General features: G+C 37.3%; 1 protein-coding gene across 1 annotated transcript; it reads left to right on the top strand.

The window, feature by feature from the left end:
* Nucleotides 1–2,739: 2,739 nt before the first annotated feature.
* On the top strand, nucleotides 2,740–9,987 carry LOC134538457 (52 kDa repressor of the inhibitor of the protein kinase-like). Its single transcript, XM_063379784.1, has 2 exons — nucleotides 2,740–2,990; nucleotides 6,070–9,987. The coding sequence occupies exons 1-2, from the start codon at nucleotides 2,988–2,990 to the stop codon at nucleotides 8,689–8,691; spliced, it is 2,625 nt and encodes an 874-aa protein (XP_063235854.1). The 5' UTR covers nucleotides 2,740–2,987; the 3' UTR covers nucleotides 8,692–9,987.
* The last annotated feature ends 14,790 nt before the right edge of the window (nucleotides 9,988–24,777 follow it).

The following is a 24,777-nucleotide window of genomic DNA, read 5'->3' as shown; positions in this document are numbered from 1 at the left end:
TTAATATTTTTTTTGGAAATCTTATTTTTTTTAAATTTATCTGGTTGTTAAGGGGGTGATTTACTCTTTGTTAGGCCGGTGTACGCCACGTGTTTAAACTTTGTGCCAGTGGACCGAAGACCCTTTTCCCAGGGGGCCTATCTGATATTTTGCTGTCAAATGTGGACGTGGGCAGCCCAGTTGAAATTTCTCTCGCCTGCAGTCACGTCCCGAGTTTGTAATTTTATTTCTCTTCATGACAAAAATTGCATAGAGTGGCTTCTGGGCTGCAAGCTGCTACTTCTTAGAGGCCTGCTGAGAATAGCAAGTCTCGTCACGAATGAGTCTCCAGTGGACCTGTGTTCCCACCTTAGTGGCTATTTCTGTCCTCCCTTCCTCTCACTCCACCTCACATTTGTTCTGAGAAATCAAGTCGGGAGCAGTGACCTGACGTGAACTGAGCCAAAACGATGGGTTAATTCAAGGATTTCTCCCTGGTCTTACAGAGACGTCCACGACATCTAGCGGCAGAAAAAGTAATCGCGTGCCTGGTAGCCAGCGTGTATAGCACACCCTCTTGACACCTGGTGGCTAGTCAGCACACCGCCTCAATTAGTTCCACTTTACGCCGCTAGAAAGCAGCACCGCAGCGCCATAAGGCACTATGTTTCTTCTCGCGGCCAATAGAAGTCGATTGTTTGTTGCCTTCTGTACGTGCCAGTATAGAGTGCGTATGTCTGTGTTCTTGTCACGTCCGCCTCGGACTCCTTCGCATGTTTTCGGCCATGAGCCAAACCTTCCCTTCTTTTTTCCTAGGGCCGACCACCCGATTTAATTAGTAGCTTTGACCGTCATCGCCAGGACTCAGTAATCTGACCTCGGCTTCTGACCACATCTTCTCAGCGTCCTCTGCGCTAAGAGGCTTTTCGCGGGAACGGCGATTTTCGGTTGTATAAAAGATGTAGTCAGTTGCTTAAGGGATGTGATCCCATTTGTACAGTAGCAAGGCAGATGTAGTTTTTAGAAAAAGTCATGTGTAGTTAAATTTTTTATTTTTTTTATTCTTTAAAAATTTGTTTTCCTAACGCACATCCGCGATTTCTCGGTGCGCGTCATCCTGATGTCAGCGCGAGACACCTCGGAGGCCCTGTTTCCACACCCTGTTTGGTGAGTAATCTGTTTTTTCCCCCTCCCCATATTCCCATTTGTTGGCCTTTCGCACCGAATGTGTATGACTGTCTGGAAGCAGGTCTAATTCGTTTTGAATTTGACTTGTGTTTCAGACAGGGTCCAAGTTTCTGGGGAGAGAAATTGCTCCCCGCATGATCTTCGGGGCTTCCAGCTGATTTCCCCCTTTAGAAGAGTTTTCCTCTCGGTCCGACGTCATCCTGGGAAGACCCGGGTGATATGAGCTATATATATTTTCCGCTTGCATGGAAGGAACTAAATTCATTAAAAAGATACCAGCGAGCAGTGCTTTAAATCCTCAAGAACATGTAAAATCAAGAAAACTAATATATATGTAATCGTTGGGAGAATCAAATTTTGGTGCTATACTTGAAATTTTGTTAATGTAATAATTTGTTTGTTAAGGTGTAATATGTATTGTTTTAAATAATGTAGGGGCTCCCCCTTAACTTTGTTAATTACCAAGATCTTTATTATCATGTCGAAATAATGCTAATACAAAACCTCTTAATGATAAACCAGGAAAACCTATAGACCAAATTATTTATATAGTGTATTTTTTTATCATATACCTTCTTCTACATAACGATCCACGAACTCCCAAGTAACTAGAGTGCAGGGAGTGTAAATTTGGTCTTGTTCACCGCCTCGTGTCCCCTCTGGTAATTAACTTTAATTTTCTTAATATTTTGCCCAGCAGTTTCCAAGGTGTTTTTAATTAATTTAAAATAATATATTTTTCGGGCACGAGGGGCGTTACAATTTTATTACGTCATTTCCATCGTTTTGATCTCAAGCCACCATCATAGTCTTCGCTCTTGCATGATTTAGGTGCTTCAGCACAGTACTCATTCATGTCAGCCTTAGATTTGTCAGCACAGTCATCGATCATGTCAGCCTCAGATGTGTCACCACAATCTTCAATAATGTCAGCTTCAGATGTTTCATCACAGTCTACGGTCTTGTCAGCTGTGGTTCTCCATATTTCACATTTTCATGGAGACGACTAAATATTGATGTAAATATATTTTCATTTCTAATGAGGTTTCTACTTTCTTCGTTTTTTTTATTTTGAAATTATTGTCTTGATATATATCAGTGTTTTTAGCATTAGCTTTTTTACATTCTTCATAATCATTATTGTCGTCTAATATTCTGCCTTCGTTCCTCTTCCGCGATGTTGGAGCCAGGCGCGGCTCCAGAGGGGGGCTCAGGGGGCGATAGCCCCCCCCCCCCCCCTCCGAGACATTATTTTTGTTTAAGAGTGTTTACTTTTATTCCCTTTCATTATAACTTTCTCAATATATTAAAACAAACCAATCTAGTAGTTGGTCTTGGAAATTTGAATTACCCTAGTAAATATAGGGTACCACTTCACTGTCAGCGTGTAGGCTAGCAAGCCTAGTAGGTAGCAGGTAGCAGGAAGTCTCAACCCACGCGGTCGCAGAGGGCACAAAGAGCCCCTGAAATGTGACAGAAAGCTGAAAATGCAGTGGAATTTTGGTCTGGAGTGGGAAGGCATTTACTACAATGGGGGGGGGGGGGTGTCCATAAATGGCCTGAAGCTGACAGTTTTATTGCACCCGCACGGGAAGGGCCAAACCTTCGTGAAGGGGAAGTAGGGGCACTCGCTACAGTGGCACACTTTGTTCAGTTGTTGCCAGAACTTCTCAGTACTCAGTATTGTCCAAGCTGTGCCTTGCTGTGCTGCGGACCGTGACAAACTATCTAGTTTTTTTACAGAACTGGTGTGCTTGTGGTCGATCAAGAACTAACAACAATGAATTTCTCTCACTTAATCATTTGATATTTTCTACGAAATGGTGAGTACTTATTTATATATCTGCTATAAAACATTGCTGTGTTAAATTTCAGGACTATGTTTGGTGGCATCTTGTAAATGTTAAAAATCAAATATTGCCAGCAACAGCATTTGGCTTCAGTGTTAAGAGTTCAAGGATTTTGAGTGTGATCAAATGACATGCCTCTTACCCTAAATATTTAAATTTGGTTGCCACAAGGTTAAACACGTATTTTCTCAAGTTTGAAAGGTTCACATTGCCGTAAGCCAACGAGTTTTCTCGAGTTACTCCTATTTTATCACTTCTCCATCAAATCGTACTTGGTTGCCGTAATCGTTAAAGTTCACACTTATGTGGTGATGGTCATGGGATCGATTCCAACCCCCGAAATGTGTCAATTTATGAGTAAAATTTTGGCAGCCAAGTCGTGAAGACTCTCTGCATAGCTGTGCGACGTAAGTCTCTTCATTCTCATCGCTTCACACCTCATTCTTGCTTCGTGTTTTGACAATTTGACAAGTACTTTTAAATTGACTCTCATAAGACAACTTTGTCCTTTACTGCGAAGTAACGCTATACAGTTTTAAGTATTATAATCCAAAGTCAACATGAGGTGGTTAGTGTATTTTATTGTAAGCGAATTAAAATTATTTTATTATTATTATTCGCACCATGGTAACGGCTACAAGAGGTAGTCTGTCTTCGAAATCTACCTAAAATCGTGTTATCTATTAAAGTTTGCTGTTATATTTTCGTAGAATTCACTGTTTCAAACGGAAACTCTTTTTCCAGTTTGTAATACCGTTGAAAACAAAATTTATATTTGCAATTATTATGAGGTGAATATAAAGCGCAAAACAAGGTCATAAATAATAAATAAAAATATAGGTTTAAAAAAGAGTTTTTGAAACACTGAATGATTTTTTTGCTTTTTTCCCCCCACATATTAAATTCAAATTTTGCTAAATATATTCTATAAAGACTGAGAATTGTTTGAGATAAGCTCAGAAGCTGCCTTTTTTCCTTCTTTTTACATGCAAGTCTGACGAAAATGTACAACCAAAACAAGCAAGACGACAAAGATAATTTCGAGAAAATAATTTAATGGCATGATATGGATTTTAAATATTTGGTAAAAAAAATTAAAAACTCAAATAATCAAATGTAAGACGATTCACAGTTTCCTGACATTTGTGTCATTTGTATGTATGCTGAGGGACTCACAAATATTTTCCTAATTTAAGATAAGTTTTCCCACCGTGGTGTGAAAATGTTGCTTTAATATCTGACTTGATAAATTTTGGAAAAGGAAAAATTCTATTTATTAGTAGCTACCAAATTACTTGAATTGTAAAGCTTTTCTTTAGTGAAATATATAATCAATAAAATATTAGATGAAAGTAACAATTTAGACTACTTTTATTGTGTGTGGTTATAAAGCCGGCACATACGAGAAGATCAGGAAAGAGATTGTGTTTTTTGCCATTTTAATTTCTCAAGCATTAATAACTGTGGTCTACTTAATGTAAATAAGTCCTAGTTTTAGTAGCTGTAATTTATCGTAATTTTTTTCAAAGCCAAACCTAAATGACCAATGATTACCAGGTCTTTAGAACTATAAATAGTGATAAGAAAATAATAACGTCCAAACTGTATCGACCATGAAAGTCGTCTTTCAAATTTTATTATAAATGAATTGTTTTATTCCTCTTGAAACTGGAAGGATCGTGACATTAATTAGCCCCTTCCCTCTCTGAGCAATTGCATTTTTATATATTTGAAAATTATATTTTCCGACTCAGACATTTGTTATTTATTGCTCTTAAAAATTGGTCATACTTATATCCATCATCACTTTTAGGAAAACACTATTGTTATTTCTTTTCTTAAGAATTAATTATATAATTTACTTATAAAAGGTAGCAAATATTTAATGACAGATCGTAAATTAAACCACAAAAATGAAGTAGGTGGATACCCCTTAATAAACCAAAATAACTGATTACATCGTTTGTTTATAAATACTTTTAGTGACAGTCCGGCCAACTGCCGAGTTGCGACTGTGGCGCGAAGACTGTCTGCTCGAGAACATTTTAACGCACAGCACGAACATCAACTTACAGAATAAATCGAATCGTCAAAGGCATTATGTTATGCATGGTCGGGCACAAGGCACAAACGTAAAACTTAGCGCCGCTCTTAGAGTAGTAACAATAGGACCCCTTGGACGATAAAACACGTGAAAATAGCCAGATTGTCACCCCTCAAAGCTCCCCTTAGAGAAAAATAAGAGTAATATATTAATTAAGAAACTACAAAAATTGGTGTATCTATTTCGAGTTCACAACTGCCATAAAACCTCAATTTTAGAAAATTTATATATTTTTTGAAAACTTATATAGCGTGTTCGGTTTATGCAGGGCACAAATTTAATGTACGTTAGGGTATGCCAAAACAAGCAGTTTTTGTTAAGTAACGTAGTAGGTTTAAACATTCGGCTTTGGGCGAAGAGCGCAGTTTTGACTGTTAGTGAATACGGTGTTGCGCTTACATATTCGGGTAACAGTAATAACATGGCGAACTTTCATTCACAGAGGTGGCTGATAATGCTAATGGGCTAGAGGTATGTAGAGGCGAAAAAAAAATATTGCAGCGCATTTACAAAGAGCGTTTTCACAAAAGAAGTATTCCAAATAGGAATACGGCTTCATTAGCGACTGTCCACACCACGAAGAGTGACCGCTGATTGCTAGTACACATGTCTAACTAACTCTAAACGTCTGCACTCCGCTTGTCGTGTGCTTCCCGCAGAGCGTGTGACGTCACTGCGCTGCGTCTGCGCTCCCTCTCAGCCAATGATGTAGATGTAGTGCCCATATTCGTATGAAAATCAAGTTTGCATTCTACTATTCGCGCTTAAAAAATTGTAAAGTTGCATTTCCTTTTTTATTCTTCTTTGAAAATTTACTTGTATTTCCATTCCCTGCTACCCATTAAATTTCTGTCCCGCAATAATTAGCAAATGTTCTGTATTTAACATGTTTTAACTTTCTTTTGAAAGCATAAAATATTTAAATTAATTTATACATTTTTTTCACAGGCAAAAGTACCAAAAAGGCCTAAGCTTGGCTCATTGGGCTTTACCAAAAATATTGAGTCATATTTTTCAAGAGCCTCATCTTCAACGAGTCAACAACCACAAGAATTATCAACACAAGCAGCAGCTAATTCAGGAAGTGAGCAAAGAGATGCCATGGATGCTCAAGAGCAACAAGGAGCCATTGCACGATTCAATGGGTCTTCAGTGGATTGTGCTGAAGCTGTTGACTGCAATGTAGGTGCGAGTGAATCAGGTTCAGTAAATTATAATTCAGTTAATCATCCTTCCCACCAAAATGATGTAGGGCTACACATAGGGGTAGGAACCCTTATAAGTGACTACACAAAATGCCAGTTGCTGGAAAATCATTGGACTCCACCTTGCGACTACTCATTTCCTTTTTCTGTTAAAAAAGAGAAATGTAGAGAATATAAGAGGTATTTGTCCAAAAAACATATTGATATGTTTCATTGGGTGGTTTTCTCACATGCAAAGAAAGGGCTATTTTGTGTGTACTGTTCTCTCTTCTCTGCCCATGCTGCTGGTCACAATAACGGTATGAAACTAGGGAAGTTGGTGACGGAGCCACTTACCAAATTTTCAAAGCTGACTGGAAAAGATGGTGATTTGGAAGTTCATGATAAAACTGAATATCATAACCAGAATGTCATTGCGGGTAAACGATTCCTACAATCCTACCATAATCCTGAGTTTGAAGTCATTAACCTGATTAATTCTCAACGTCTTCAACAAGTAAATGAAAATCGAGCTAGATTGCGACCTATTATTGAAACCATAATCTTTTGTGGTCGCCAGAATATACCCCTACGAGGGCACAGAGATGATGGTGTCCTACTGGATGATTGTACACCAGCAAACAATGAGGGTAATTTCAGGGAATTATTAAGATTCAAAGTAGCATCAGGTGACAAAGAGTTGGAGAACCATCTCTCTTGTGCATCATCTAGAGCAACTTACATTGGGAAAAATACTCAGAATGAGCTGATAGAATGTTGTGGTGATGAAATTCAATCAATTATTTTAGGCAGAATAAAAAAAGCTGGGTTCTATGCAATTATATTTGATGAAACTACAGATGTAGCACACATTGAGCAACTAAGTCTTAGTGTCAGGTATTTTTATGAAATGACTATCATTGAAGACTTTATAATGTTTATTGGTGCCTATAAAGCAATAGATGGAAATTGTCAACACATAGGAGAAAACAAAGAAATTGGTTCTGATTGTGAAAGTGAGGTTATACTTGAACCACGTCTAACAGGCAAATCTATAGGAAAACTTGTCGTACAGATGCTATCAGATAGCGATCTAGATCCACTTCTTTGTGTTGGTATTTCTACAGACAGTTGCAGTGTAATGGTTTCTGAAAGTTCAGGTGCAGTTACAGAAATAATGGGAGTTACGAAAAATGCCACCAGATGTTCGTGTCAAAACCATTGTCTAAACAACTCAATTTCCCAATCATCCAAAGTGTCATCAATTCGCAATACTGTTTCCATAATAAAAACATGCATTTCTTTCTTCAACCAATCTGCCAAAAGACACAAGGTTTTAAGGAAATTTTCGTCCTCAAATATTGCCAGCTTATGTGAGACCAGGTGGGTTGAAAGACACACTTCGTTACTCCAGTTTCGCGAGCATTTACCTAGTATTGTGAAGGCACTCTCTGCTATAACATCATGGCAAGACTCGAAATCGGCCTCAAAAGCATTAACTCTACTTAATTCCTTACTAACCAGTGAATTTATCCTAGCAATGCTCTCTCTCCTGGATGTTTTGAAGATTACACTTCCATTGAGTACCCTCCTTCAAGCAGAATCACTTGATATGCACGAAGCTTCAAATGCTGTTAGGGATACTTTATCTGTTCTCAAGACTAGGAGAGAAAACAGTGACAATACTTTTCATGTAGTGTTTTCTGAAGCAAAAACCTTGGCTTCAAAACTCGATGTAGAAATAAGAAAACCTCGGACAACTGCAAAACAGATACATAGAGAGAACTATGATACTGATGATGCAGAATGTTACTACAGAGCCATTTATAATTCCATGTTGGATTTTATACTCATCGATATGAAGTCCCGTTTTTCAGAAGACTGTTTGAAATCATTTGACATTCGTTTGCTGGTACCACATATTCTTCTCAATAGAAGTAAAGATGTTGATTTCAGAGAGCGACTAAAAGCTATTGCTTCTCGTTTTTCTTTTATTCAGGATAATCAAGAAAGTGTTTTGTTTGCGAAGCTTGAAGGTGAAGTCTGTGTATGGGAGGCCAAGTGGTTTCGTGAGCTTAAGGCATCAGACGAAGTAGAAGTACCGAAAACTGCAATGGAAGCTATTTTGAAGTGTGAAGAGGAAATGTTTCCTACAATATTTAAGCTACTAAAAATTTTAGTGACATTACCAATTAGTGTAGCTACTGCAGAAAGGTCGTTCTCAACACTTCGAAGGTCAAAAACATGGCTGAGATCAAGAATTCTAGAAGAAAGACTTAATGGACTATGCCTTCTTCATATACACAGAGACATTTCGATAAATATTGATAATATTATTGAAAGATTTGCCAAGAAAGGTAAAAGAAGATTAGATTTTGTCGTCTAATGTAAATGAATTACTTATTCAGTTTCCTTGTTGTTTCAATGTTATCACATAGGTAGATATTTGTAAATATTTATTTGTTTGTGTCCTTTTTATATTCTTTATTTTAGAGTATGTCATATCACCAACATTTACATTCATGTGCCCTGTGTTACATTTACTTGTTTGAAAATGTGTATAAAAGTATGTTAAGTTCAATATTTGAGACTATAAATTTGTAAATATTTAATGGCCAACTGGTGGTATGTTAAAAATAATTTTTTACAACTTCATTTGTATTGCTACGATAGCCCCCACCGAAAAGCCTTCCTGGAGCCGCCCCTGGTTGGAGCACAGTCTTCGTTATCTTTATTCATCTTAGTTATACAGTTCTTGCAATGTCTATCCAAGTAATATCTTCAACCAAAGGATTTATGACACTGACTGTAATTATATGGTTTTTGACAAGGACCCAAATTAAACTCCTTCTCTCATGTCGTTTAGCATTCTTTCTCAAGGTAAACATCTTGCTGCAGTATCTACAGTGATGTCGTTTTGATACAGCTACAGGCAACGAATCAGGGTACATGTTAGATTCTGCGACTAATGGCAGATGCAAACTAAGAGTTTTAAATTAAAACCATTACTTAAATAGAATTTTTAAAATATTTCGTCATCTAGAGTTAAATTATCTCATGCAAAAGTACTGGTTGTAAATAGTTATGCTTTTCAACAACAGATGATGCCACGTGTTGCTGCAGGTAAATAATATTTATTTCTTTTATGCGGGTTGCGGATGTTCACTAACGATCGCAAAAGAAGGATGGCTTTGCTAGACTCCAAGGAGAAGGAAGTTTGTTCATCCAGTTAGTGTTTCTCAGATTTCTCAGGGCATATTATTATTTGACTGAATAATGATTTTTTTAAATTCGAACTGATAAAAATATTGCATGTGGTGATTTAGTAGCAGAAATTCACTAATTAAATTTAACCTTGAATATAATGACTTGTCTCATTAAAAGTAAAACTCCTTCATGGAGAGATCGGTTTCTCAGAAATAACCAGAAGCACTTGGAGAAACCATAGGAATGATCGCAAGCACACGGAAAAAAACCATCAAAATATTGACAAGAATAATTAGGAGCACATGGAGAAAACCATCATAATATTGACATGGATAATCGGGAGCACACGGAGAAAACCACCACACATTTTCTTTGATAAATTACAAAAAAAAATTAAACAAAAATTACAAAATATAAAAAAACTGATTCTGCTAGCTTATGAAATTCTCATTATTGAGAAAAGATAGAGTTCTAGTCCAAGCCAGAATCAGTTTTTGTATATTTTGTAATTTTTGTTTAATTTTATTAATTTTTTTTTGTAATTTATGAAAGAAAATGTGTGGTGGTTTTCTCTGTGTGCTCCCGATTATCGTTGTCACTATTTTGATGGTGTTCTCCGTGTGCTCCTAATTATTCTTGTCAATATTGTGATGGTTTTTTCCGTGTGCTTGCGATCATTCCTGTGGTTTCTCAAAGGGATTCTGGTTATTTATGAGAAACCAATCTCTCCATGAAGGAGTTTTACTTTTAATGAGACATGTCATTATATTCAAGGTTAAATTTAATAAGTGAATTTCTGCAACTAAATCACCACTTGCAATATTTTTATCAGGTGGAATTTAAAAAAAAATCATTATTCAGTCAAATAATAATATGCCCTGAGAAATCTGAGAAACACTAACTGGATGAACAAACTTCCTTCTCCTTTGAGTCTAGCAAAGCCATCCTTCTTGTACCCCTTTCTCGGGGTACCGTTTTACAAGGAAATTAAAAGGAAGTTTATATTATAGTTTTCCTTTAGTATAGTTTATTTGAGTATTGGTGTTATCCGTACGGCGGTATTTTTGAAATATTGGTAACGTTTTTCAGCGCTAGTGTCGCCCGGGAGCACCTGGTAACAGTTAGTGAGAATATCATTAATTAATTGTGTTTATTAGTTATATTTATAATGAAGTTATATATTTGTATAAAACTATTTTAATTATTAATGCGACATAGCAAAGTTGGACAAGTGGTGATCGGGGTAAAATGAAACAAATCACGAGCACAGCGCGCATGCGCGCGAGGGAGGCAGACTTTTTCCCCTCCCTTCTTTGAAGGAAGGGAGGGGAGGCAGGCGATCAGCTGTTCTGGACGACGGGCCGGTGTGTGAGGTGGTCCGCGGAAGAGGCCTCGCAAAAAATGACTTTTGCGAGTGTGGGGCCGGCTTGGGCAGCAGAATAACTCGTTGGTATCTGTGTGGAAGAGTAGCTGTAAAGCTCGTCAAGAAGATAGTCGCGGTACTATCGCGGCGGAACGAGGCTCCTTCCGGCTAGTATAGCCGTCAGCACCGACTGGCCTGAGGACCAGTGGGGTTTAGCGAGGATTCGCTAATCCAACGGAGACGACGAGCCGATACGTGAGTGACTTCCCTTGTGATTCCCCTTGTGCAACGGGGTTATGCTGCAAGAGATTGGTGGCAGAAATAATTACGTCAAGCCTGAGAGTGTTATTTTACGTCGGAGGTCTGTTTCTCCCCAGCCACATTTAACAACTTTATGATATGGACACGTGAAGTAAATAATTGAAACTTATGATGAAATTCAAATGGTAGAGACTCGCGTTGAACGTTTTAAGGGTACCCATCCCCCGAACAATTGAGCACGTCGCGTAACAAGGAAGGTGTTAACTAGCTCGAACTTGGTTTATCAGAGATTTTAAATCACTATAAGGTGTCTATTGTAACTGATGTTAAGTTTAGGGGATTTTTATATTTCCTTATCATGTGCTGGGTATGAATATATATATATATAGTATATAGCATCGGGCCCGATTTAGTTAATATGTACCAGCGAATGCTTATATTCTTTTAATGCTTGTAATAGTTTGATTTCAGAGGTTCAGATTAATAAATAATGTTTTGTCGTACTTGCCGCAAAAGTTGTGCTTTCTCAAGCAAATTCCTTTCTTTCGCTGTTTAATTTAAGCCCTGTTTTTTTTATACCCGTGTTGATTGCCGAGAGGTTTGGTGAACTGTGTGCCGTAACCTATTTTTCTGATATGTCGGATGGCGATACACTATACCAGGTAATTCCCGGCACTTGTTCGCGGTTTGCGACTCTCCCTTGGGGCTTACGGGGGCGTCATTCTTTTGCGATCGTTAGTGAACATCCGCATCCCGCATAAAAGAAATAAATATTATTTACCTGCAGCAACATGTGGCATAATCTGTTGTTGAAAAGAATAACTACTTACAACCAGTACTTTTGCATGAGATAATTTAACTCTCGCTGACGAAATATTTAAAAAATTCTATTTAAGTAATGGTTTTAATTTAAAACTCTTAGTTTGCATCTGCCATTAGTCGCAGAATCTAACATGTATCCTGGTTCGTTGCCTGTAGCTGTATCAAAACTACATCGCTGTAGATACTGCAGCAAGGTGTTTACCTTGAGAAAGAATGCTAAACGACATGAGAGAAGGAGTTTAATTTGGGTCCTTGTCAAAAACCATATAATTGCAGTCAGTGTCATAAATCCTTTGGTTGAAGATATTACTTGGATATACATTGCAAGAACTGTATAACTAAGATGAATAAAGATAACGAAGACTGTGTTTCAACATCGTGGAAGAGGAACAAAGGCAGAATATTAAACGACAATAATGATTATGAAGAATGTATAAAAGCTAATGCTAAAAACACTGATATATATCAAGACAATAATTTTAAAAAAAAATAAAAAAAACGAAGAAAGTAGAAACCTCATTAGAAATGAAAATATATTTACATCAATATTTACTCGTCTCCATGAAAATGTGAAATATGGAGAACCACAGCTGACAAGACCGTAGACTGTGATGAAACATCTGAAGCTGACATTATTGAAAATTGTGGTGACACATCTGAGGCTGACATGATCGATGACTGTGCTGACAAATCTAAGGCTGACATGAATGAGTACTGTGCTGAAGCACCTAAATCATGCAAGAGCGAAAACTATGATGGTGGCTTAAGACCAAAACGATGGAAACGACGTAATAAAATTAATTTCCTGATCAAGCTTGTGATGCTGACATAATTGAGTACTGTGCTGAAGCACCTAAAGCGGTCAAGAGCGAAGACAGTGATGGTGGCTTGAGATCAAAACGATGGAAATGACGTAATAAAATTGTAACGCCCCTCGTGCCCAAAAAATATATTATTTTCAATTAATTAAAAACACCTTGGAAACTGCTGGGCAAAATATTAAGAAAATTAAAGTTAATTACCAGAGGGGACACGAGGCGGTGAACACGACAAAATTTACACTCCCTGCACTCTAGTAACTTGGGAGTTCGTGGATCGTTATGTAGAAGAAGGTATATGATAAATAAATACACTATATAAATAATTTGGTCTATAGGTTTTCCTGGTTTATCATTAAGAGGTTTTGTATTAGCATTATTTCGACATGATAATAAAGATCTTGGTAATTAACAAAGTTAAGGGGGAGCCCCTACATTATTTAAAACAATACATATTACACCTTAACAAACAAATTATTACATTAACAAAATTTCAAGTATAGCACCAAAATTTGATTCTCCCAACGATTACATATATATTAGTTTTCTTGATTTTACATGTTCTTGAGGATTTAAAGCACTGCTCGCTGGTATCTTTTTAATGAATTTAGTTCCTTCCATGCAAGCGGAAAATATATATAGCTCATATCACCCGGGTCTTCCCAGGATGACGTCGGACCGAGAGGAAAACTCTTCTAAAGGGGGAAATCAGCTGGAGGTCCCGAAGATCATGCGGGGAGCAATTTCTCTCCCCAGAAACTTGGACCCTGTCTGAAACACAAGTCAAATTCAAAACGAATTAGACCTGCTTCCAGACAGTCATACACAGTCGGCGCGAAATGCCAACAAACGGGAATATGGGGAGGGGGAAAAAACAGATTACTCACCAAACAGGGTGTGGAAACAGGGCCTCCGAGGTGTCTCGCGCCGACATCAGGATGACGTGCACCATGAAATCGCGGATGTGCGTTAGGAAAACTAATTTTTAAAGAATAAAAAAAAATAAAAATTTTAACTACACATGACTTTTTCTAAAAACTACATCTGCCTTGCTACTGTACAAATGGGATCACATCCCTTAAGCAACTGACTACATCTTTTATGCAACCGAAAATCGCCGTTCCCACGAAAAGCCTCTTAGCGCAGAGGACGCTGAGAAGATGTGGTCAGCAGCCGAGGTCAGAGTACTGAGTCCTGGCGATGACGGTCATGGCTACTAATTAAATCGGGTGGTCGGCCCTAGGAAAAAAGAGGGGGAAGGTTCGGCTCATGGCCGAAAACATGCGAAGGAGTCCGAGGCGGTCGTGACAAGAACACAGACATGCGCACTCTCTACCGGCAAGTACAGAAGGCAACAAACAATCGACTTCTACTGGCCGCGAGAAGAAACATAGTGCCTTATGGCGCTGCGGTGCTGCTTTCTAGCGGCGTAAAGTGGATCTAATTGAGGCGGTGAGCTGACTTGCCACCAGGTATCACGAGAGTGTGCTCTACATGCTGGCGACCAGGCCCGCGGTTACTTTTTCTGCCGCTAGATGTGGACGTCTCTGTAAGACCAGGGAGAAAGACCTTGAATTAGCCCATCGTCTTGGCTAAGTTCACGTCAGGTCTCTGCTCCCGACTTGATTTCTCAGAACAAATGTGAGGTGACGTGAGAGGAAGGGGGGACAGAAATAGCCACTAAGGTGGGAACACAGGTCCACTGGAGACCCATTCGTGACGAGACTTGCTATTCTCAGCAGGCCTCTAAGAAGTAGCAGCTTGCAGCCCAGAAGCCACTCTATGCAATTTTGGTCATGAAGAGAAATAAAATTACAAACTCGGGATGTGACTGCAGGCGAGAGAAATTTCAACTGGGCTGCCCACGTCCACATTTGACAGCAAAAATCAGATAGGCCCCCTGGGAAAAGGGTCTTCGGTCCACTGGCACAAAGTTTAAACACGTGGCGTACAGCGGCTATTAAAGAGTAAATCACCCCCTTAACAACCATATAAATTAAAAAAAAATAAGATTTTCAGAAAAAAATGTAAAATTTTAGTAAAATTAAAAAAGGTGACGTAATGCCTACTTTCCAGCACAAAATAAATTATCCTAATCAAGCTTGTGATAATCACTGGTTCGATGACGAAAGTGACCTTGTGGTTGGTGTTGAAACAGAAGACACCAGGGATAATCATTTTTATTATAAACATACAAGGAAGATGAACGTAGCAGAGGGATTGATTATACCTCATGGGAAGATCCTAACATATTGGTTGACAGGCTAAGACTTCTACATGGTTCGCTTTGTGCAGGAAACTATTGGAGCATCAAAGAAATATACTTCATACTTAAAGAACTGAGGGAAGCTAGCTACATAAAATAATGGTTTCTATTAATTGCATGTGTATAAACTTGAAGAAAACTAAGACTTTTTAAAAATATACTTTATCATTTCTCGAAATCTCATTTCTAAATAAATTTATAACTAAAAGGTGTAAAAAAGTCACCACTGACATCCAAAATGTATACTAATAAAGTAATGCATGTAATCATGTCAAGTTCGATAAAAAAAAGTAATTGAAATCAGTTGGAGCATTCTAGCTGTTGGAGCATTTGAAGCATTTGGAGCTGTTGGAGCATTTGGAGCCTTTGGAGCATTTGGAGATGATGAAGCTGTTGGAGCATTTGGAGCTGTTGGAGCATTTCGAGCATATGGAGCATTTTGAGCTGTTGGAGCATTTGGAGCTGTTGGAGCATTTGGAGCATTTGGTGCATTTGGAGCCTTTGTAACATTTGGAGCTGTTGGAGCATTTGGAGCATTTGGAGCTGTTGGAGCAGTTGGAGCTTTAGAGCATTTGGAGGAGTTGGAGCTGTTGGAGCTAAGAATTAGTTTTTTTCGCGTCTATGCAGGGCTTAATGTTTATAAGATTGCTGGCTTTCGCAAGTGATCCTTTAGTAGGATAGAAATTATGTAATAAATATTATGTTTGTAAAAGTACTTGCGGTGTTTTATTTCTCGAACCTGACAATTTTCTGGTATTTAAATTAAATTTATTTTCAGCTTCGTTCATAGATCAAAGAAAGTTTCGATTCAATATGTAAAATAATGTGTGATTTTTTCGGTGAATTTTGGAATTTTTCCCGAACTAATAAGTCAATAAATCCAAATATCTAAAATGGCGGTCGTAATGGTTTAAAGGATGATGGTAATAGATGATTTTAAGTCTCTTTTATGACTTTGATAATAATTTATTATAATTATTATTTTTTCCATAAAATTATTTTTTTAATCATCCAAGGATCGAACCAAGAACAGGAATTAATATAATCACTCATTACTTTAATAAGTGAATTTTTTGTTGAATTTTGGAATTTTTTTCAGAATTTATAGCTAAATAATTACACGATTCCAAGATGGCACCCAAATATCAAGATGGCAGGCACTTCAGTAATAATAAATGATTACTGCACTCTAGCGGGTAAAACTTATACAAGTATGATGGTAATGTACTCTATAAGACGAGTACACACACAAGATGGTGTCCTCCAGCAGACGAAAACAAGATGGTGGCAATGACCTCTAGCAGGTGGTAGCTCCTGGTAGCATGTACTGAACGCAAAATGGTGTTTCCATGATGGTCGTTAAGGTAAAATCAAATTTCAAGGTTCAAGGTCAAATTTCAAGGTCAAGGTCAAATTTCAAGGGCAAGGTTAATTATCAATGCCAACAGTTGAGGACAAAGTTATGGTGAACATAATTTTATACTAACATGGTATCAGCACACTTTAGCAGACGATAACAAGATGGTTTTCTCTAGCGGATGAAGACAAGATGGCAGACATGTCGTCATACTAGCTGACGATATATATATACCTTGCTATTGGTGGCGGAGATCAATCTGTAGGTGGTTTCTGTGGAGGAAGGATCTGTTTTTTTTTTTTTGCTCTAATAGTTTCGAATCAAGGACAGGAATCGAACTAATTAATCAGTATTCTAATAAGTAATTTTTTTTCTCGAATCTCCAGCATTAAAATTATGTATTTTCAAGATGGCGACCGTAACGAAAATTGCAACGGTGTTTTTTAAGATTTTTATTATTTAATTCGATTGATTAATTTTTTAATGATTTTTAATATTTTTCCCGTTTTTCTAACAAAACCATTACGGATATTCAATATTGTGACCGTAACGATAATTGTTACAGTTACGTCTTAATACAGGTGGTGCTATTATTACTTCAAATCAAAAAAATTACAAGTCCGAAAGTGCATGTTATTTTTATATATACCTTATTTTATTCTCAGTTTGGTAAATGTCTCGATGGCCGTGCGGTTAAAGGCGTATGTTGTTCAACCTAGAGATCAGAGCTGCAATGGTTCGAATCACAGCGCTTCCAATGTATTTTGTTAAAAAATTTAAATTTAATATGTCGATAAGGACCATAATAGCTATGGTAGGTAATGGAACATCGACCTTATGTGATGAATCAGAGCGATGCTGGCGCTCTCTATGAACAAACAGCAGAAATAAAGTCCTTGGTATCCAAGATGGTGACCTCCAGAAGAACAAAAAAAAAAATAAAGAGCTAGGCTGGCGCTCTCTAGGAACAAACAGCAGAAACAAAGTCAACGGTATCCAAGATGGCGGCCTACAGAAGAACAAAAAAAATCAAGAGAGTTGCTGGTGCTATCTAGGAACAAAGAACAGAAACAAAGTCGACGGCATCCAAGATGGCGGCCTCCAGTGGAACAGAAAAATTCAATATGGCGGTCATGAAGAAAATTTCATCATAATGAGTGGAGCGCTCTATTTAAATATGGCGGATCCAAGATGGCAAAAAAAAAGATTTAGGTCGTTGAAACCGTAGTCTTTATTCCTAGATGTCTAAAAATTGTAATGATCGTAAACGCTGAATTTTTTTTACATAGAATGTAAAGTATTTCCCCAGTATATAACATTATTTTTTCAAACGTTTTCTTTTACTGTAAGTTCTCACATGCTCTGTGGTTTTTAAATAAAATAGTTTGACTCAAAGTTTTTTGTCCTAAAGTCATTTGTCCTAACTTGGTTTTTCATAATGTCGTTTGTCCTAAAATCATTTGTCCTAAAAGTCGTTTGTCCTAAAGTCGTTTGTCCTAAAGTCGTTTGTCCTAATGTCGTTTGTCCTAAAGTCGTTTATCCTAATGTCGTTTGTCCTAAAGTCGTTTGTCTTAATGTCGTTTGTCCTAAAGTCGTTTGTCCTAAAACTCAGAGTAAGGATTTATCGATACTGGAACCGTCGTTTGTCCTAAAAGTCGTTTGTCCTAAAGTCGTTTGTCCTAAAGTCGTTTGTCCTAATGTCGTTTGTCCTAAAGTCGTTTGTCCTAAAACTCAGAGTAAAAATATTTTGAAGCTGTTCCGTCGTTTGTCCTAAAATTCGTTTGTCCTAAAGTCGTTTGTCCTAAAGTCGTTTGTCCTAACGTCGTTTGTCCTAAAGTCGTTTGTCCTAATTTTTAGGACAAACGAAATTAGGATAAACGCTTTAGGACAAACGATTTTAGGACAAACGACGTGTACCCAATATTTTCGATATATACAAAAAATTTTTGCATCAAGTCATTTATGTGTGGCAATCAAATTTTTCTGCTTTTAAGCCTGATTGGAGCATTTTATAGCTAATTAGCAGAACCCGGTAGATATGGTTCTGCCAGTGTAAGATAGAAGTTGATGCGCTGCACCGCCATCTAGTTGATACGCTACTAAACTTGACAGGATCACCCGCTGGACCGAACCCGAGATCGTCAGATGGTAGACCAAAGATAGTTTCGGTGTTGTTTATTGATGTTATGTTTACAGTTGGTTTTATGTATTCAGTTAGGTACTGGATACTGATACTGATACTGTTAGTTCTTTATTAGGGAAATTTACCTATCACCTAAGTAAAATATAGTTAAACAAGTCTTAATGTTATTTATTAATTTATTCTGGTTCACTCAACTCGAACCACACAATTGTGATAAGGACAGTATGACAAGACACTCACATAAAACATGTGGTGCACTTTATTGGACTTTTCCAGGAACGGGGTATTTATTAAACGAATTAACCAGAAAATAAAATAATCATTCACTAATTTCGCTTATTAAAATAACCGCCAGAGAAGCAATATGTATATAACAAGCAAACAAAAAACTTGCGAACTGAAAAGTTCATCATTGTTTTATCCGCTAAACTTATTTTAAGTTTTGTAGCCATGTTGAATGTTCGAAGAGTGTGGTAGATGGATAGAGATAGAGAGAGCTAAACGTTCAAGCACTTCCTTTTGCCGGAAATAAAGTTACTTTCTACCAAATGACCAAAAATTGTTCGGCCTAAAATAATTTGACCTAAAATAATTTTCGGAAACTTATTTGACCTAAAATTATTTGGCCTAAAGACGTTTGGCCTAAAAATATTTGACCTAAAGCTATTTAACATAAATTTGTTTGGCCTAAAGTCATTTGACCTAAAATTATTTCGCCTAAAGTCGTTTGGCATAAAGATATTTGACCTAAAGTCATTTGACTTAATATTGTTTGGCATAAAGTCACATGGCCTAAAAATATTTAGCCTAATTTTAGGCTAAATTATTTTAGGCCTACTGGCGGGTACCCGTCCCAGTACCTCCAATAGCAGGGACGTTGGAACGTTTTCATGAGTGGGGGGGCGAAAAGATGTATCACACTTACCTCAGTCATACAGCGGAGGGTCCGGGGGCCCTCCCCCGGAAAAATTTGGAATTTTAGATGCAAAATTGTGCTATTTAATGAGTTTGCGAACCAAAATATTAAATATACCATTCCAAGAATTTGATGACGTAGTATGTATTAAATACTACTCTGACAGTAGGTGTAGTACAATTTAAATAAAATACCATCTAGGAATTTGCAATCATTTTACAGTATATTGACAATCATAAATTTGAATGTGATCACCAATGCAACGTTTGTAACTACTGGTTGAGAAAAATACTACTAGGACCAAACATTTATTCTGGGAAAAGAAGGGGGGCGAAATGCTACTCTCGGGCCCCCCCCCCCATGCATAACAGCACGGGGGCGACTCGCTCCTGCTGCCCCCCCCCCCCCCCCTGTTCCGACGTCCCTGTCCAATAGTTAAAGTTATTTGTAAACTGATCGCTTAAAAGCTTTTTTTTAGTATTAACTGCACACAATAAGCATAATAAAACAAAATAAAGTCCAATTATATTAATATTCTATCTTTTTCATGGTTTAAAAAACATGCGTGAATGAAAATCAATTAAAATATAAAATTATGTGTCAATTTTCGTAAGAAAACTCAGTATTATCTCGAAAAACGTATTAATACATGCAAAAATAATCATAGCTATTTGTTGAACAAAGTTACAATATCTTTCTTGTAGTATTAAAAACTACTTCTTGGCAACTTGTTTCCAAGGGAATTTTTTTTAAAACTAAAGCATTTTTTTTTTTTCAGTTTACAGTGAGAAACTATCCCAAAATGCCTGGAATCATTTCGGGGAAATCATGGAAAACGAAATAAGAATGCGCAGAACGTAATTCGAACATGAATCATCTGGTAGACTGTGACACCTCTCTCCGTAGACTTTTTTATGTACTGGTCGCTAGTTTTCATTGCTTTCTCACATATAATTGATATAAAAATAATAAATATTATTATTTATTTGTTATCATTGAAATTCACTATCTCAAAAAATTTTGTGTGAACTTATTACTCGTACTGATAGCTTCGGTAACGATAGTTTTGTTTTATAACTTAGAAGTGATTCTGATTTTTTTGTACAAAGTTATGATGATAACACATGAGCCTTTAAGCATATTTCAAAGAAAGACTGCCTATTTCAGTTATTACGATGGTTTGACAGTAGTATGTATTGGCCGCTACTGGCACAGGAGTAGGAGTGATGAGCAAGTGTCCCTTCGACAACTAGAATTCTGACGACACGGCGGTCATCCTGGATGATAACATCACTGTTTTACTTTTCGTTACGGTCTCCATATTAAATTCTTACGTCACGGCGGCCATCTCGAATGATGAAGACATTGTAGCACTATTTGTTACGACCACCTTATTGTATTCTGACATCACGACAGCAATCTTATATAACGTTTTCCTTGAATTTGACCTTGAACTTGGGCCTTGACCTTTGACCTTGGAATAAATCTTGTCCTTGACCTTTGACCTTCGACATTATATTCAACCATCAGGTCATCGAGCTCTCCAATCCCTGAATGTTCCTATTTTATTTACGGCCGCCATCTTGAATTGTAATAACATGTGCGCCTTCTTGAATCTGATCCACATACACTTTTATTTCGATTCTGACTCAATCAAAGTCGAAGTTGAAGGTCAAGGTCTAGGTTAGAGGTCAAGGTCAAAGTTCAAGGTCAATGTCAAGGTCAAACATAAGGTCAAATGTAAAGTTTATTTAAATTTGTTTTCGTTATGTCCAAATTCAATATAGTGGTCGTAACGAAAAATGCAACGATGATGTCATCTGCCCGGCATGACGTCATAATTCAAAATGGCGGAGGGACACTTGCTTCTCTCTACTACTCCTGTGCCAGTTGACAATACATACTACTTACAACTTCAGTAAATTCCTTCCTACATTTTTCGTTTCATGTTTCCTAGATCCCGAAACTCAAAACTGTTTATACCTATGTAACTACTTCCCATTTCTGGACACGACAACTACCGTAATCTTGCACTAATTACTTCCACACTGATACATAAAATATGGACGTGGTGAATCTCGGTAGAGTTCGTTAATAAGCAAAATCTGATGAGAAGTGTAGAAATGGGAAGTTTTTTTTTAAACACACATAAGTCACTACAACTCCTTTAATATAAAAATTATTTATCAGTTTTAATTTGTTGGTACTCATAACAGTAAAACCAAAAAGGTTTTGCTGAAACAATTTTTTATGCCACTAGCCATTACGGAAAGGGGTGGAAAATAACAGCATTAAAGTACAAAAATGTTTATAACTTCCTCAGAAGGCATAGTATGAAAATCCGTTTAGAATTTTTTTTAAACTTCTTAGATGTTATACAAAACCTTTGCGTGAATCTTAATTTGATACACCTAACCCTTACTGTAAGGGATGACCAAAATATGGCCGCAGAGAAAAAAAATCAATTCTCCTTTAATGGAGACCACATAAGCCCTTTCAAAACTTTAATGATTCCTTTAAATAGTAACGAAATCCGTACATTCCTACAATTTTCCAGAAGAAATATAATCTTCAAAAACATCCTGTGCCTATATTCCGATCTGTAAGGGATTGTTTTAAATGTTGGTGTTCAATTAGATAAGTGATTATTTTGTTCACTTTATACCGAAGATGTCTGAAACGCGTGATACGAATCCTTCATACTGTAGAATGTTTATAATCGTCATCACAATGGAAGTTTTTTGCCCTTTGATTATTGATATAAACGTATGAGTTTTTTTTAATCGCAAGATAACTTAAAATGTATATTTTTGTCAAAGTGAGAGACTTTCACATCCGCCTAGTTTAATATTAATTACAACGATTTCCCGAGAAAAACAGTCCCGTACCAACTGTTCCTTTCTGTATCGGGAATTTACAATTATGAATAACTTTCTATAATTATTGTATTAAATGAATTTTTTTTTCTTTTAAATTTGTGACCAAAAAATTAAAATTTTGAAATGCAGCTATAGGATCATAGTTTTTATGCAGTTTGTGACTTGATTCATTGGAGTAAAACTGGATCATCGAGATATAATATTGTGTATCTACTTTCTCGAAAACTGCTCTAAAAATTTCGTTAAAATTTACAGAACAGCTGTTTTAAGGGGAGAATAAATCGATACCTAGTTCTCTACTCTCAGTAAAGCTACATACAAACTAATCCTTACTAGTGAATAACAAATTCAAGTTTCGTCACCTCTGAAGTCTATATTTGAATAAAATTTTTTTTCGATCAGTATGTTGATATATAACTATTCACATCCCAGTTTTTCTTGTTAAACAAAGTTGATATTTTGAAATTTGTTATTTTGCGATTTGTGGTGTCCATATTTGATGAGTTAAGTCTACTTAAATTCTGGTTATTTTCGTATTTGTCGACATTCTTCGGGCTTTAATGAGTTCTTAGTAATAGTTCAACAGCCGGCTTCTCTCTCCAAGTTTACCCGCTCGATCGGACAAGAACAGTGCTTCCCGAAGGACCTGTTTGTTTCCTGAAGAAGTGTGATGGAAAAGGAAGAGTGGCTTGGTGTGAAGGAGAGGGGGGAAGGAAAGTGTTTGCGGGTAAAGCAGGTGTGGTGTGGGCGTTGTTGGTGGTGGGAAAGGGGAGGGGGGTGGAAAGGAAAAAAAAGAAATTGGGGGGAGGGGTTAAATTAGTTGCTGGCGCGAGGTCCAATTACCCAGACGCGGACCACGCTGTCCGCTCTCTTTATTGGGCGCTAATTGCTTCCACTGCCCCTCCTCTTCTTTCTTAAAACCCAACGCTCTCCCTCCTTGTTTGCCCTGGAGTTCTGCCCACCACCTTCGGTTTGGTCTCGTTCCCGGGGGGCGTCGTTTCAGGCGGGGTAACATTCGAGATTCCATTTGGCATGTGCATGCTGGGAACCTGCAATTCTGGTTGTTTTCTGGCACCGGTATGCGCTCCGCTCATTTCACACTTGTACACGCAGTGTGTGTTGTCCAGAGAGAGAACTACGACCACTTTGTCATAGCGAATGTACCAATAGGAAATCTTATAGACTTGTAAGAAGCTTGTAAAGGAAACGGCTACCAAAATGGAAGAGTTTGATGAATGGTATTCTCAAGAAAGGCAACGCGAAAACTATGAAGACGGAGAGTATCTTTGAAATATGGCAACAACAACACGGATAGAAAGGAGGAATAGACAATTGAACAGGGATGAAAAAAGAATTATGAGGGCAGGATTATATCAATATTCGGACAAAACCTTACAGTTAAGAAGACGAGAAAGAAGAAAGACCACCATTTTTAAGATAGCAAATGGGAAAAGGACCGGAAGTATCAGTGCAAAGAAACGCTGTGTAAGTCTGCTAAGTCAATTAAGTCCAGCGGGTAGGTTTACCAACGTTTGCACCAACATAGGCCTACGCATGTGATTTTTTTGAATTTTTTTAATGCCGTGAGATTATTTAAAACAACATAATGCACTTGTATTAAACCATTAACCTTTTACTGTTCTATTTAAACTTGGGGACATAAAGTGACCCAAAATTTTATTACCTCCATTAAAACAATAAAAATTATAAAAATGTGTTATCAAGTTATCATGGTTCAAAACATTCCCGACAGCCATAGTTTTCAATTATTTAGATTTTACTGATTTTTTTTAATAATGCACGGACTGTCGTACAAAACTATGTAATTTTGTGAGAGTTACATTAAAAAATTACCCGTTCAGTGATGAAATAGAAACTTTTCTTCTATATCGAATGCGCGTGTGGTCTATGGTCATATTAAGGGGGTTTAGGCCCCGCCATCTTGAATTTTTCCCTCTTTTTGTTATAATTTTAATTTTGAACAATTTATCCAAATTTTAGACATGTCAAGGCATACATCATATTACCCAGCCTTCTATGCCTTGTTGCAAACACGTATTTACTAACAGCTTCTAGTCTGTAAGGGCTGCGAGGAAATGACTTAAATCTTCTCGCGGACGACTACAACCATCACGATAATCATACCAGTTCACAAAAGTTGACTTTAACAAGTAGCTTAAGCAAAGTCCTATGCCATGTCAAACCAAAGATAATCTTGCTTTGAAGCTTTATTGCAAGCAGTATCAAAATGTTTTGAAATTGCAAAAACGAAAGGCCTAATCCCCCTACAGTCTACGGAATGAATACGCGAAATTCTTTTGCTTAGGTTTAAGCTATGCCTAAATTGTAGTGCCTTTGTAGCCTTTTTTCAATTTTTTTTCTGAAACTGTTGTGTAGCATTATCGTCGCCATTCTAAGATCCCACATTCCTGTGGTTCCT

This window comes from Bacillus rossius, chromosome 13 (assembly GCF_032445375.1).
Source record: "Bacillus rossius redtenbacheri isolate Brsri chromosome 13, Brsri_v3, whole genome shotgun sequence".
NCBI lineage: Eukaryota > Metazoa > Arthropoda > Insecta > Phasmatodea > Bacillidae > Bacillus > Bacillus rossius.
This window is presented reverse-complemented; position numbering and strand designations above follow the sequence as displayed.